Source organism: Austrofundulus limnaeus, unplaced genomic scaffold (genome assembly GCF_001266775.1).
Source record: "Austrofundulus limnaeus strain Quisiro unplaced genomic scaffold, Austrofundulus_limnaeus-1.0 Scaffold6, whole genome shotgun sequence".
NCBI lineage: Eukaryota > Metazoa > Chordata > Actinopteri > Cyprinodontiformes > Rivulidae > Austrofundulus > Austrofundulus limnaeus.
In genome coordinates this window covers 3,624,695-3,637,629 of record NW_013952408.1, presented here as the reverse complement: position 1 = coordinate 3,637,629, position 12,935 = coordinate 3,624,695, and the positions used below count along the sequence as shown (strand labels likewise).

Genomic DNA, 12,935 nt, shown 5'->3' with positions numbered 1-12,935 from the left:
CACACACACACACACACAATGAACCAATAAAACAAACATAATAGACTAAATCCATCCATCCATCCATTTTCTGTACACGCTTCTTAATAGACTAAATAAAATATATATTCCCGTGGCATTTAGGGATTGAAATGAGAATTAATTATCTTTTAAAACAGCACGGGGTTTATGAGGGGGTCCCTGGATTTTTTTTTTGCCATTGTAAGGGGTCCCCATATGGAAAAGGTTTGAGAACCCCTGCTGTAGAGGGAAGCGGCTATGATGATGTGTTGAAATGGGCGGGACAGAAGTGGAAGGAGGTTCTTAAAGAGACAGAGGCCAATTTCAAGGTGTTTAGAAGAGGAAGCGATGAGAAGATAAGTTCATTTTCTATTTAAACATAAAACAGCATTTTAATAATAACAACTAAAGGTGACATAGTTACTTTATTATGATATAAATTTAAATATATGCCTGAGAAACACATAATATTGCCCCTTTAAGAATGTTTTGAAGTACTTTTCTGAGCAGCACCAACAATTAATGATGATTTTGAGGAGAAAAGCTTTCTATTATCGCTACTTTCTCATTGCACTAGAAAAGCTACTTTCAATACCAGCTGGGAAATCCTGAATGGTTGGAGTTCGTTTTTCTTTCAAATGACATCAAGAAATCTCTGTTAAAAACCTACGAAAATAGGATTCAGACCACTTTTCCAGGGGTCTTCCCGATTAGCAAGGCAAATCAATCCATATCTCTGGAACAGCTCATGATATCAGGATGATCTGGGTATTAAAATGTAGCTTAAAAACCCTGAAAATGTGCTTAGTTTATTTTGATCATATCAGACTTAATCCCTGATTTGATGTGATGGGTCACAAATGGTCAATCCAAACAATTCTTATGATTAGGGAAAAAAAAACTACTTAATCTCCCTGACTGTATCATGCTGAAAAAGTCATTTTTAAGTAAATGCTTTCACCTGTGGGTGAGGAAGGTCCTCCAGATCTTCCATTTGATTATATTAAAACTTTAGTGGGTCTAAAATGGCTTTGGTTAACATTTCCACTTTTGTCCTCAGAACTGCAGAGTATGCGTCCAGTGTGGAACACGAACCAGTGGACAGTGGCATCACACCAGCCTGCTGTGTGAGAACTGTGTCCAAAACCAGGACCCTACTCTGTGCTGTCCCACGTGTTCTTGTATTCTGGACCACGAGCATCACAAAGACTTACTGTTCTGCCAAACTTGTAAGAGGTAAGAAACATTTTCCTCAAATGTGTTTTGTTTTTTATTTGTGCTTGTAAATGCTGAGGAAACTAATAGAAGCATGGTGTAATTTAAATCTGAACCCTAATGATTGGAGAGATATCTGCATGACAGTTTATTTGCACTTCTTTCAGATGGCTACATCTGGAATGTGAGCGTCAGAACTCAGGCCAAGGAGAAATCCACCCCAGGGAGGACTATGTTTGTTCCAACTGCAGGTCTCCCACTGCAGGGCACGCGCTACAAGCAGAGGACATGGACCTCGGCCCAGAGCTCAGCCCTCAATCAGCCTCCATGCACACAGACTCTGAGACTGGCTTACAGCAGGCTCAAAAGCACACAGACCTAGAAGGTGGCTCTCAGCTGCCCTCTGAAATGCACAACGACCCTAAACCGGAAGTACTTGCTGTCCCATTGCACTCAGATCCAGAGCCTGTTCAGGTTACCGTCCAGGAAAACATGTTGGCCAAATCAGACCAGAAACCTGGTGAGTCTAGATTCCAAAAAATGGATTATACACATATTACCTTCTCATTATTTCACTCTATCTTTTTTTTTTAATTCATCTATTTCTATGAGTTACTGTTTTTATATCTAAAATCTGGTTTATTTAAGCTCTGCCAGCACTAGTGTGCCTAAACAAGAAAAAGCACAGTGAGCTGAGGATGCCATAAGCAGCTATGCAGCCCACTGGTTTAACCAGCTGATTTCTCTGACTACACAGAATGGATAAGAGTATCACGATAGTGATTATATCACAGGTCCGCTGTCTGCTAACTTGCCTTGGAGCTTTGCTGGCTCATTCATTACTGCTCACACAGCCTGTCTGCTTGTACTGCTCACCATGCGCAGATGGTCTCGTTTTACTTTTTTCCCTATCTTCTTATTTGACTTGGCTAACAAATGATGGCTTTTTCTGCTTTGTGTTTTAGGACATTGTTTGTGAGCTATCTGTTCATTCACGGGTAGCTGGTTTAATTTTAACACCTTTAAAAAAACTCATGTTTTTTTGACCTACATACAGCGGGTAAAATAAGTATTGAACACGTCACCATTTTTYTCAGTAAATATATTACTAGAGGTGCTAATGACATGAAATTTTCACCAGATGTYGGTAACAACCCAAGTGATCCATACATACAAAGAAATCAAACCATAAATGTCCAGAAATGAAGTTATTTGTAATAATGTGGAATGGCACAGGGAAAAAGTATTGAACACACTTACTGAAATTTATCTAATACTTTGTACAAAAGCCTTTGTTGGCAATGACAGCTTCAAGACGCCTCCTGTATGGAGAAACTAGTGGCATGCATTGCTCAGGTGTGATTTTGGCCCATTCTTCCACACAAACAGTCTTCAAATCTTGAAGGTTTCGTGGACCTCTTCTATGAACTCTGATCTTTAGTTCTTTCCATAGATTTTCTGTTGGATTCAGGTCAGGTCAGGGGTGTCAAACTCCAGTCCTCGAGGGCCGCTATCCTGCATGTTTTAGAGGTTTTCCAGCTCCAACACACCTGATTCAGTGATTGAATTAACTCTTCAAATTGGGCAGAAGCCTATTAATTACCCAGCGATCAAAATCWGGTGTGTTGGAGCAAGAAAACCTCTAAAACATGCAGGATAGCGGCCCTCGAGGACAGGAGTTTGACACCCCTGGGTCAGGTGATCGGCTGGGCCATTCCAGCAGCTTTATTTTTTTTCTCTGGAACCAGTTGAGTTTCCTTGACTTTGTTTGGGCTCATTGTCTTGCTGAAATGTCCAGCCATGTTTCATCTTCATCATCCTGGTAGATGGAAGCAGATTTTTATCAAGAATGTCTCTGTACATTTTTCCACTCATCCTTCCTTCAATTATTTGAAGTTTGCCAGTACCATATGCTGAAAAACAGCCCCACACCATGATGTTCCCACCTCCAAACTTCACTGTTGGTATGGTGTTTTTGGGCTGATGTGCAGTGCCATTTGACCTCCAAACATGGTGTGTATTCTGGGATCCAAACAGTTCAATGTTGGTCTCATCTGACCAGACTATATTCTTCCAGTATTTCACAGGGTTGTTTAAATGTTGAGCAGCAAACTTTAAAGGAGCTTCAACATGCTGTTTCTTCAGCAGTGGAGTCTTGCRTGGTGAGCGTGCATACAGGCCAAGGTGGTTGAGTGCATTACTTATTGTTTTCTTTGAAACAATCGTACCTGTTAATTCCAGGTCTTTCTGAAGCTCTCCACAAGTGGTCCTTGGCTCTTGGACAACTCTTCTGAAAATTCTTTTCACTCCGCTGTCAGAAATCTTGTGAGGAGCACCTGGTCGTGGTCGGTTTATGGTGAAATAATGTTCTTTCCACTTCTGAATTATGGCCCCAACAGTGCTCACTGGAACCTTCAGAAGTTYAGACATTCTTCTGTAACCGATGCCATCATTATGCTTTGCAACAATTAGGTTGTGAAGGTCTTGAGAGAGCTCTTTACTTTTACCCATCATCAGATGTTTCTTGTGTGATACCTGGCCATCATTTGGGACTGAACCAGCTGATATTAATTTGCACTGACAAGGGGCAGGCTTGCTTTCTAATTACTGAGAGAGTTCAGCTGGTGTCTTGGCTTTCCATGCCTTTTTACACCTCCCTTTCTTCATGTGTTCAATACCTTTTCCCTGTGCCATTCCACATTATTACAAATAACTTCATTTCTGGACATTTATGGTTTGATTTCTTTGTATGTATGGATCACTTGGGTTGTTACCRRCATCTGGTGAAAATTTCATGTCATTAGCACCTCTAGTAATATATTTACTGAGAAAATTTACTGAGAATAATGGTGACGTGTTCAATACTTATTTTACCCTCTGTATATGCTTTGACCACAAATGAAACTGGGAATTTTTTTTTACTTTTTTGTACGTGTTTTGTTTGTTGTGTGTCTGTTTATAATAAATAAGCTTCCCTTTTGAGTTAGGGCTGGTCACCAGTTTTTGTGGCGCAATGTGGTTTTAAAGTCCCCTTTTTCAAAGCAACAAAAATTGTCAATCCCACAGTTCCCAGGCTTGAGCAAGCTCTCCTGCCCCTTTCAGGATTTTTAAAAAAAAGTGCTGGAAGGTTTTTTACAGACTGGAATTGCACCTCCCCCATCAGTCGGTGCAAGCAGTCAGCTATGTGTAAAGCCGAGTTCCCACCAAACGCAACTCGAGCAGCAAAAATGCTCCTGACGCATGTTTTTGGCTGCTTGCCAACAGATGTCCATTCAGATCGATCCCGTCTGAAGACGGGCAATGGGAGGAGCATCTTTGTTTGTTTTCCGGTCTGTTTACGGTTGAAATAAAGATAAAATAAAGAAAATGGCTTTGCTTTCTTTACTAAAGGGCAAGCGAACATTGCACACAGCAGATAATCAATTCACCAGATAATTTAGAGGTGCTCTGACTGACTTTTTTTTTCAGACTGGTGTTGTACGAAATTCAGTTCCCCTGTGAAAATCTGTTCCCCCTATGTTGTGAGCGCCTCCCTCATATTAACCATTTAGGATTGGTCTGATGTTATGCCTGGACCAGTGATTCTCTCTAAGGTTAACCAGTAGGGGGAACGGATTTTCACAGTGGAACTGAATTTCGTACATCACCGGGACCAGACTAGAGGCGCGTAGAGGGAGGAGCGTCTTGGTTTTTTTCCGGTCTGTCTTTAATGACGGTTGAAATAAAGATCAAATAAAAGAAATGGCTTTTTTTTGTTTACTAAWGAACAAGCGAATGTTGCACACACCAGATAATTAATTCACCAGATAATTTAGAGGCGTTTTGTTCGGTTAAGTTTCACCACTCCAGGAGCTGCGAGCTAACGGACTTTATTTTTTTTGTCCCGAGCGAGCTGCTGACTGATCACTTCAGTGCTGATATCTCCAGCCAGAACACCAACTGCAAACGGTCTATTTCAGCTAAAAAGGCTCCTGTCTGTCTGTGTCAGGTTCATGAAACTGTCACGTGAAAAAAAAATTCTCTCTTGATTGGTTGCTGCCACGCAGCGAGCAGCCAAAGTTCAATTTGTTGAACTCCAGCAGCCGCTGCTTTGGACGTGCCGCATGCACGGAAAATGCTCTGCCGCATCCTGCCGCTATCTTGCGCGCTACTCTAAACTGCCAAAATGTGCCGCAACACGCTGCGCTGCTCCTAGATGCGCATCCACCATAGACTTTGCATGTAAACTGGCTGCTTTGGCTGCTCAAAATGCGTTTGGTGGGAACCCGGCTTAAGGCCTACTGCTAGCTAAAAATCATGTCTTGGCTGAGTCAATAATTACAATTTCACTACCACAAAGCAACATCTTTGACATAAAGCTATTGAAAGACGAATAAATATGTTAAGCTAAAAACTTTAGCATGCAATAGAAAAACTGCTGTGCATTTGTTACAATAGTGAATTGATAACGCACTAATTTGATGTATGATTCTTACTTTAATACCCCAGTATTGATGCTTCAGCTTGTCCATGCTGAACTTCATATGGCTTTCAAATGTTTAAAGAGGAATGTTATTTCAATACAAAATTCTAATTAAAATGTGTAATTTAACTATACTCCCACTCCTGCATTTAATGCAAACAAAGTTCTTAACCATCACACAAAGTTCCTCTTATCATCAGTTCAGAGTGTGAGGATGTGTTTATATTGATGCTGTTAAATCTGTCCCGTCGGTGCAGTTAGGTCTGACTTTAGACATGTGCTGCAGACTAAATAACTTCACCTCTCATTCATAACTTTTATTCATTGTGGAAAATCCAGGAACCAGTGCGTCGATGTGAGTGTGAATGTGTGAGCTGAGCTTGGTCAATAGCCGATAGCAAGAGGCTGCAGAAAGCCCATCTCCCTAATTTACTTTCTGGCGTGAGCACCGGATGAGCACCTGCAAGCTGCACAGTCATGAGCCCAGAGCGCACAGACCCTGGGATGCTGGTTGTCATGGTTACACCCCTTCCCTGGCAGAGATGCGTAGCAGGTGCATGTGTGTGTCAGGATCAGTGTGACATGGGAACTTGTGGATTGAAATAGTGGGCGCCTCCTTAAGACTAGGCTATCTGTACTGTCAGATGCTGTGTGGCAGAATATTGGCTGGATGTGTGGATTSTTGATGGTCAGGAATGACTGGTTCTATTCATGCTAGACAAGTTGAACACATCGACGGCTTTGATACAAAACWTAAACGGAGAGAGAAAACACTACAAAACTAGAGTGAGAAAATAAATTAATGCRGAAATGTAGCTCATGATTAAAGATTCTCTCGTTTAATTCTGTCTGACTGTTTGTCACTCAAAGTACCATTAGTTTTAGTGTTGCCCCTCTTTGCAGTAGTTTCACTAATAGTAGATATCAGTCCTTGTCTTTTCTTCCCTTTTTAAATTCTTTGGAGGTGTTTTTATTTTGTCTGTGTTCCTAGTCTATCCATACTGTTAGTCGTTGTATTTAAAGAGTTAATGTCTTATCTTAAGCATATTTGCTCTTGATGCACAAATAAATTAAAACATAAATGCATAGTTATATACATATCTGTACTTTTAACTTGGTAATACTGTATGCTTATGTTTATAATACTAGTTATTGTGCACAGTGTAAGTCTGTTCTATTTTTTATATAGACCAAGTTCTTTTATATCAAGGACATTTATATATTTTTTAATGTTTCCTTTTATCCCTTTATGTTTTTATATTGTGATCTGCATATAGGTGGGAATTTGCACTCAAGTTTTTCACTCACCTGTACGCTTGTGCTATGTGTTGTGACAATAAATCTGAATTGAATTGAATTTAAATTAATTAATTATTAATGAACCTCTTTTTAGAAGCATCAGAAGAAGCAGACGTTGATACACAAGTTACAGAACAGTCGGTCAACAAAAACCCAGCTGAATTTAACCCAGGTTTGTACATGTTGTCTAAATATTTCATTATCATTAGGATTCTTTTTTTTATGTAATAGTGATTGATATTAATCATATTTAGTTGATTAAGAGAAGTAAACTATAATTTTATTTTGAAATAACACTATAAGCATTATTTTTTCTTTTTAAAGACTCCAAACCAGCAGCAGGAGCCCAGTTCACTTCCATGGAGGCGCCTACATCTTCAGCTACTCCAAGCCAGGACTCTTTTCCAGCCCCACAGCCTGCAGAGTCACTACCGACAGGAGATATCACATCGCAACTCAAACCAGCAAACACAGAGGCCTGCCCAGAGCAGGGCACGGTCAACCCCAGCACAAAGGATTTTAAGGCCATCATCTCAGCAACCAAAGAACCAAGCACTACATCACAACCTTTCATGGAACCAATGGAAGTCACATTATACCAGCCTTCAGGTGTGGATGTAGTCCGGGCTTCTTTCTTGGAAACTGCTCCAAAAGACCCTAACAAGGAGAGGAAAGAGGGTGTGTTTCACATGACTCTGGCAGAGACTGTGAAGCCTTCATCTTCTTGTACATTAGAGGATATTGGTTCTACACTGGACAGCAAGCCCAAAATGTCCTTTCCCAGCTTGTCTTCAGGGGAGAAGCCCTTCAAAACAGCTGTGGAAAGATTAGTGGAAATGGTTTCTTCTCCCTCCCACTCTTCTCCTCTGGCCAGAGGGACATCTCTCAGAGAACCAGCTCAGACTCAGGTCTTCTCAACACTGAGTGACCACAGCAGTCTAATGCCAACAACTCCTCTTATACCATTCACACCCAAGATTGGCATGGGAAAACCTGCTATTACCAAGAGGAAATTTTCTCCAGGGAGACCACGAGTGAAACAGGTAGGGCTGTAGGCAGCGTGTCCTAAAGATTATTGATGATTATTGGGTTGTTCTACTCAATTCACAGTTTCTGCTCAAGTAATAAACCGAAAGGAATATAGTTTCATAATTGTTGCTGGAACCTCGTGTAATACTTGTGTGTGTCCTTTGGGTCACGCACTATGAAATTGGATTCTTGTGCCGTTTTCGATTGTGCAGTGATGATTGAAGCAGCTTGTATGGCTGTGGGTATTATTTTCAATTACATTGTGTTTTTGGTTGTTTCTCTGTACTTACACTTTGCAGTGCCCCACCCACCCAGGCATAGCAGTAAAACAGCTGTTTCTTCACTCCCTGTCCTCTTTTCATGATTTTTGTGCAACATGAGTTATTAGTCACAGCGTAAAGATCCCAATTTAGTATTAATTACTTTCTGCCAGTTTTGTGTTTTTTATGGCTTAAATGCGTTTTGCTGGCAGTTCTTGCTGTATTCCACCTCAGACATTATCATCAGTCTTTCTATTCATTTCATGGTCACGTCACAAACATGCTTCACTTCATTGTTATATTCATCAAGTCAGATAATTATTATTACCATATTTTGTTGTTCTACATATTACACCATCATTGGCAGTGGGAAATTATTGTTCAGTAAAATATCTCTTTATCATTGGCAATGCTATGTTTAAACTACCACACACTTAATGTCGATTCTCCTAGAATACATTCACGCTCTTAGTTATGATATATTAGGAATGATGCTGGTAAACATGCATCAGTAAATGCATCTGATCTCTTCAGTAAATCACTTAAAATTTGAAATTTCCACTTTAGTCTAAAAATTGCTTGACTAATGCACTGTTTTACCATAATAATGCACAACTTTTGTTTTTCTTGGCATGCCAAACACATGAGATTGCAATGGCAAGATGTAACGACCCCCTGAGCCTCCCTCTCTGTTTTATGGGGCATTAATAACCCTAGCATAATTCTGCTGATGCTACTGCAAGATGCAACTAACATACTGGCCTGTCAGAACTACGCTTTTTAAAGTAGTTGCATGAAAAATGAGAATTGGCTTTAACACATCCTGTAACCTTATAACTTATATGCTTCAGCATGTGGGATTTTTCTCGTACCCCTGCTTGGATGGATGTGTTCTGAGGATTTTACCAAAGATTTACATTAGAAGCTCATCACATTTCTTTAACATCTTTCTTTGTATGTTTTTGTTTCTTTGCTGACTTTGTTTTTAAGTTGCTGCATTTTGTCGCCCTCCTCCCTCCCTCCCTCTCTCTCACTCTCTCACCCATCCCTCCTTACCTTAGGGCGCATGGAGCCCCCATAGCAGTGTGAGCTCACCCTTATCCTGGTCACCAGACCAGCCAGAGGGGTGGGACCCAAGAACCAGGCAGTCCTCTGGCAGCCCCGGGTGGAGCATCAGAGTGGTAAATACAGTGTCTCACCAGAGGTGGTGAGGCAGCTGCTGCCCCCCTCTGCCCTTACCATTGTGACGCACACTCGCTTTGAGTGTTCCTGGTTGTCACTAATGCATACTGTAACCAAAACTAAGAACTAATCTCTGCTCTACAGTGACTAGAAGCTCATAACTTTGTTTGAAGTTGAACTAATCGATCAAAGATATAGGTTTAAGACAGTGCAACTTCTAAACAAACATCTCCGTAACCATTGTTATTTGACCTTTTCTTATACAGCTGTTGTGTTTTATTTCTTAAGACTGACATAGTTTCTATGGTTGCATTCATAAAGCTATTGATCTGGAAGCTCTCATTTATGCAAGCTTTGGGTCAGCTCCACCACAGCTTTTGACACACGGGTGCACTGTTACACTCCAAGCTAATGGGTGGCAATAATGCATTTTTAGCTKTAATAAAAAAGAAGAAATGTGTATCCGTACTCAAAAAAATATATACGTATGTCAGTCTCTTCATCTGGTCCCTAAGTCATTTGTTGTTTGAATGTGGAAAACAGTAGCAGTCCCTTTACGTAGTCTATCATCCATTCTCTTTTTAGTTTTTACTTTTGATTTGACTGTTGACCATGTTTATCTGTGGGGCCACAATAAAAATGCGTGCAGGTGTTGGCTGCATGCATAGACTGCAAAGTCACAAAATCCTGGACTGTATTGGGGGCCCTAAAAGGCAGGTATGGGATAAATCTTGTGCCAGCAGGAATTGAATTTGAATTGCTCAGATTGAATCTGAATGTGCATAAATTGAAATTGAATGCATTGGTTTGAAAAGGAATTTTACTAAACAGAAACTGAATTTAATGGTTTGAAACTGAATTTAAAGTTTTGTATCTGAATTAATTTGCTTTGAAGCTGTATTTTTGTCTATTAAAAATTCAGTTTGACTACTTTCACCTTCAGTTCCAAAATTCAGTTTCATTTCCAAAATTCAGATTTTTGTGTCACACATCCTGGTCCTTGAGAAAGCCAGCCAGAGTAATCAAACACAGATCCACAGATTTAATTTTGACTTTGGTGAAGTTTCCCTTCTGTAATGTAACAGAGTTGATGCAATCCACTGTAAAAGTGACAAAAACAGTTATTTTATTGCAGTGATTAATTTTACCTATAGAAAACGTTACATTTACATCACATCATGAATCAGTCAGCAGCAGCATCTGATCAATATGTGATCCATGATGTGATGTAAATGTAACGTTTTCTATATATACTGTAGGTAAAATTAATCACTGCAATAAAATAACTATTATTGTCACTTTTACGGTGGATTGCATCAACTCCGTTACATACAGAAGGTAAACTTCACCAAACTGAAACATAAATCTGTGGATCTGTGTTTGATTACTCTGGCTGGCTTTCTCAAGGACCAGGATGTGACACAAAAATCTGAATTTTGGAACTGAAATTGAAAGTAGTCAAACTGAATTTTTAATAGACCAGAATACAGTTTCAAAGCAAATTCATTCAAATTCAAAACTTTAAATTCAGTATCAGATCATTAAATTCAGTTTCAATTTAGTGAAATTTATTTTCAAGCCAATGCATTCAATTTCAAATTATGCACATTCWGATTCAATCTGAGCAATTCAAATTCAATTCCTGCTGGCACAAGATTTATCCCATAGGCAGGTACAGATGATGGACTTTACATCACACAGGTGTAGCAGTAAAATGGTCAGCCAAGCAGATGATGGACAGAATTTGTGTCTTATTCTAATGTGTACACTCAGTGATTTGTATTTAAAGAGAAGCTGACTTTAAAAAATGGCTTTAAGAATTAGTCGACTGTGTTTACTCTTAGTTGAGCTTGTTTCAGGTCAGGTTAAATATCACTGTAGCTGTCGATCATTATTTAAAGAAGGGTGCACAGGTTTGGAATGATGATCAGATGCAGCTCAAGTGTGGGAAAAAAAAATTCAGGAAGGTTTTAGGAGGTTCAGTTAGATGTAAGTTTTACAGTCCKGATTAGCCTCAGGCCTCCTGTGGGGAAATGTGCCCGAGGCACACTGAAACTTGGCAGAGACCTTTTCATTTTAATTGATGCCTGTCTAGTAGTGATTTACATCAGTTTAGAAAATGTCAAGAATCAGGTGATTTTTTTATTTTATTTTTTTTTTTTTTTGGTTTCTACTTCTTAAAGCAGTTGTATTTTGGTTTTCTATTGAATGTTTTTTTTTGTACTTCTATTTAATTTGCAGATTTTTTTCTTACTAAATCATATTAAGGTCAGATGCTGCTAACAGAATGTTATAAAGTTGAAATTTAGCATTGAAAATTAATATTGTCAAAAGATAAATATAAAACCTTGTGAAGAGTTTAAGCTTTTTACTTATTTGTTGTAAACCCTCAAGGCTTTTGAACATACAGTATTTTCAGTGTACAGTGCATTGCTAACTTTCAGGATAAAATGACTATCTCACTAAAGTCTCTTTTAATGTTTCACCTGCTAGTTTGCATATCTTCCATTTACAGGCAACTAGACAAGTATTTGTTTGTGTTTAATTGATAATTATATAACGGTAATGAGAAAAAAGTGTCATTAAACCAAGCAGTGACATCAGTTCATTTTCCTAGGTTATGCCGTTTACATTCGATAGTTTGGCATCTGTAACAAAATGCAGAAACAAATCTGACTTTCAGTCTTTGGTTTGTTAAATTGTTATAAGTGATTTCTAARCTTTAAATCTCAAACATCTTTTAAGCTGCATCTGTGGAAGAACTAGTGGGCTGTACAGAAGTTCAGTCCATAGCCAGATCCTGTGTGCGTTTAGTAAATGTTTCTTGCAATCATCTGAACTTCATAGTCTGAATTAAATTGAACTTTCTTTTGGTTCTTCTCTTTCTCTACAGGGTCGAGGCTCAGGCTTCCCTGGTAGGAGGCGGCCCAGAGGTGCAGGTCTGTCAGGTCGAGCTGGACGTGGCAGAGCGAGGGGGAAGAATGGAGTGAGTCCCATCATCAACCCAGGGGTATGAACTATGAACTTTATTGCATTTCATCAAATTTTTTAAAATAGTAAATGAGAAGACATTTTTGTTTCATTAGATAGTTCTGCCTTTAAAAAAACCACAATATTCTGTAGTGCTAAAGTATATTCTAGGTAGTCCAATTAAACTAATCAGTGGTGGATTTCTGCAATAAGAACAGGCTTTATGAGCAGGCAGGTCACTCTTGGAAAAGAGATGTTAATCTCAACAGGTTTTTATCTGATTCAATCATAGTGATGGTTATGATCTTTCTCTAACACCTTTGTTTATTTCATTTGGTTTTCTCCTGATGTTCAGGTCATCACAATAGAAACCCAATACCCCCTCAGAGAGGAGGAGGAGAACGCAATGCATAACACAGTCGTCATATTCTCCAGCAATGACAGTTTCACACTAAAACAGGTGTGTGTGTGTGTGTGTGTGTGTGTGTGTGTGTGTGTGTGTGTGTGTGTGTGTGTGT

The 12,935-nt window shown here is 39.4% G+C and overlaps 1 protein-coding gene across 6 annotated transcripts in view; it reads left to right on the top strand.

Moving 5' to 3' along the window:
- Positions 1 to 12,935, top strand: part of kmt2cb (lysine (K)-specific methyltransferase 2Cb) — a 74,591-nt gene that overhangs the window by 27,489 nt on the left and 34,167 nt on the right. For 5 of the 6 annotated variants that reach the window (XM_014030936.1, XM_014030912.1, XM_014030920.1 and 2 more), the window contains exons 11-17: positions 1,061 to 1,236; positions 1,383 to 1,735; positions 7,071 to 7,148; positions 7,301 to 8,019; positions 9,327 to 9,446; positions 12,341 to 12,457; positions 12,773 to 12,877. In XM_014030936.1, the coding sequence (XP_013886390.1) occupies positions 1,061 to 1,236; positions 1,383 to 1,735; positions 7,071 to 7,148; positions 7,301 to 8,019; positions 9,327 to 9,446; positions 12,341 to 12,457; positions 12,773 to 12,877 (1,668 nt within the window). The remainder of the gene's footprint in view (positions 1 to 1,060; positions 1,237 to 1,382; positions 1,736 to 7,070; positions 7,149 to 7,300; positions 8,020 to 9,326; positions 9,447 to 12,340; positions 12,458 to 12,772; positions 12,878 to 12,935) is intronic. The other variant, XM_014030928.1, reaches the window with a different exon arrangement.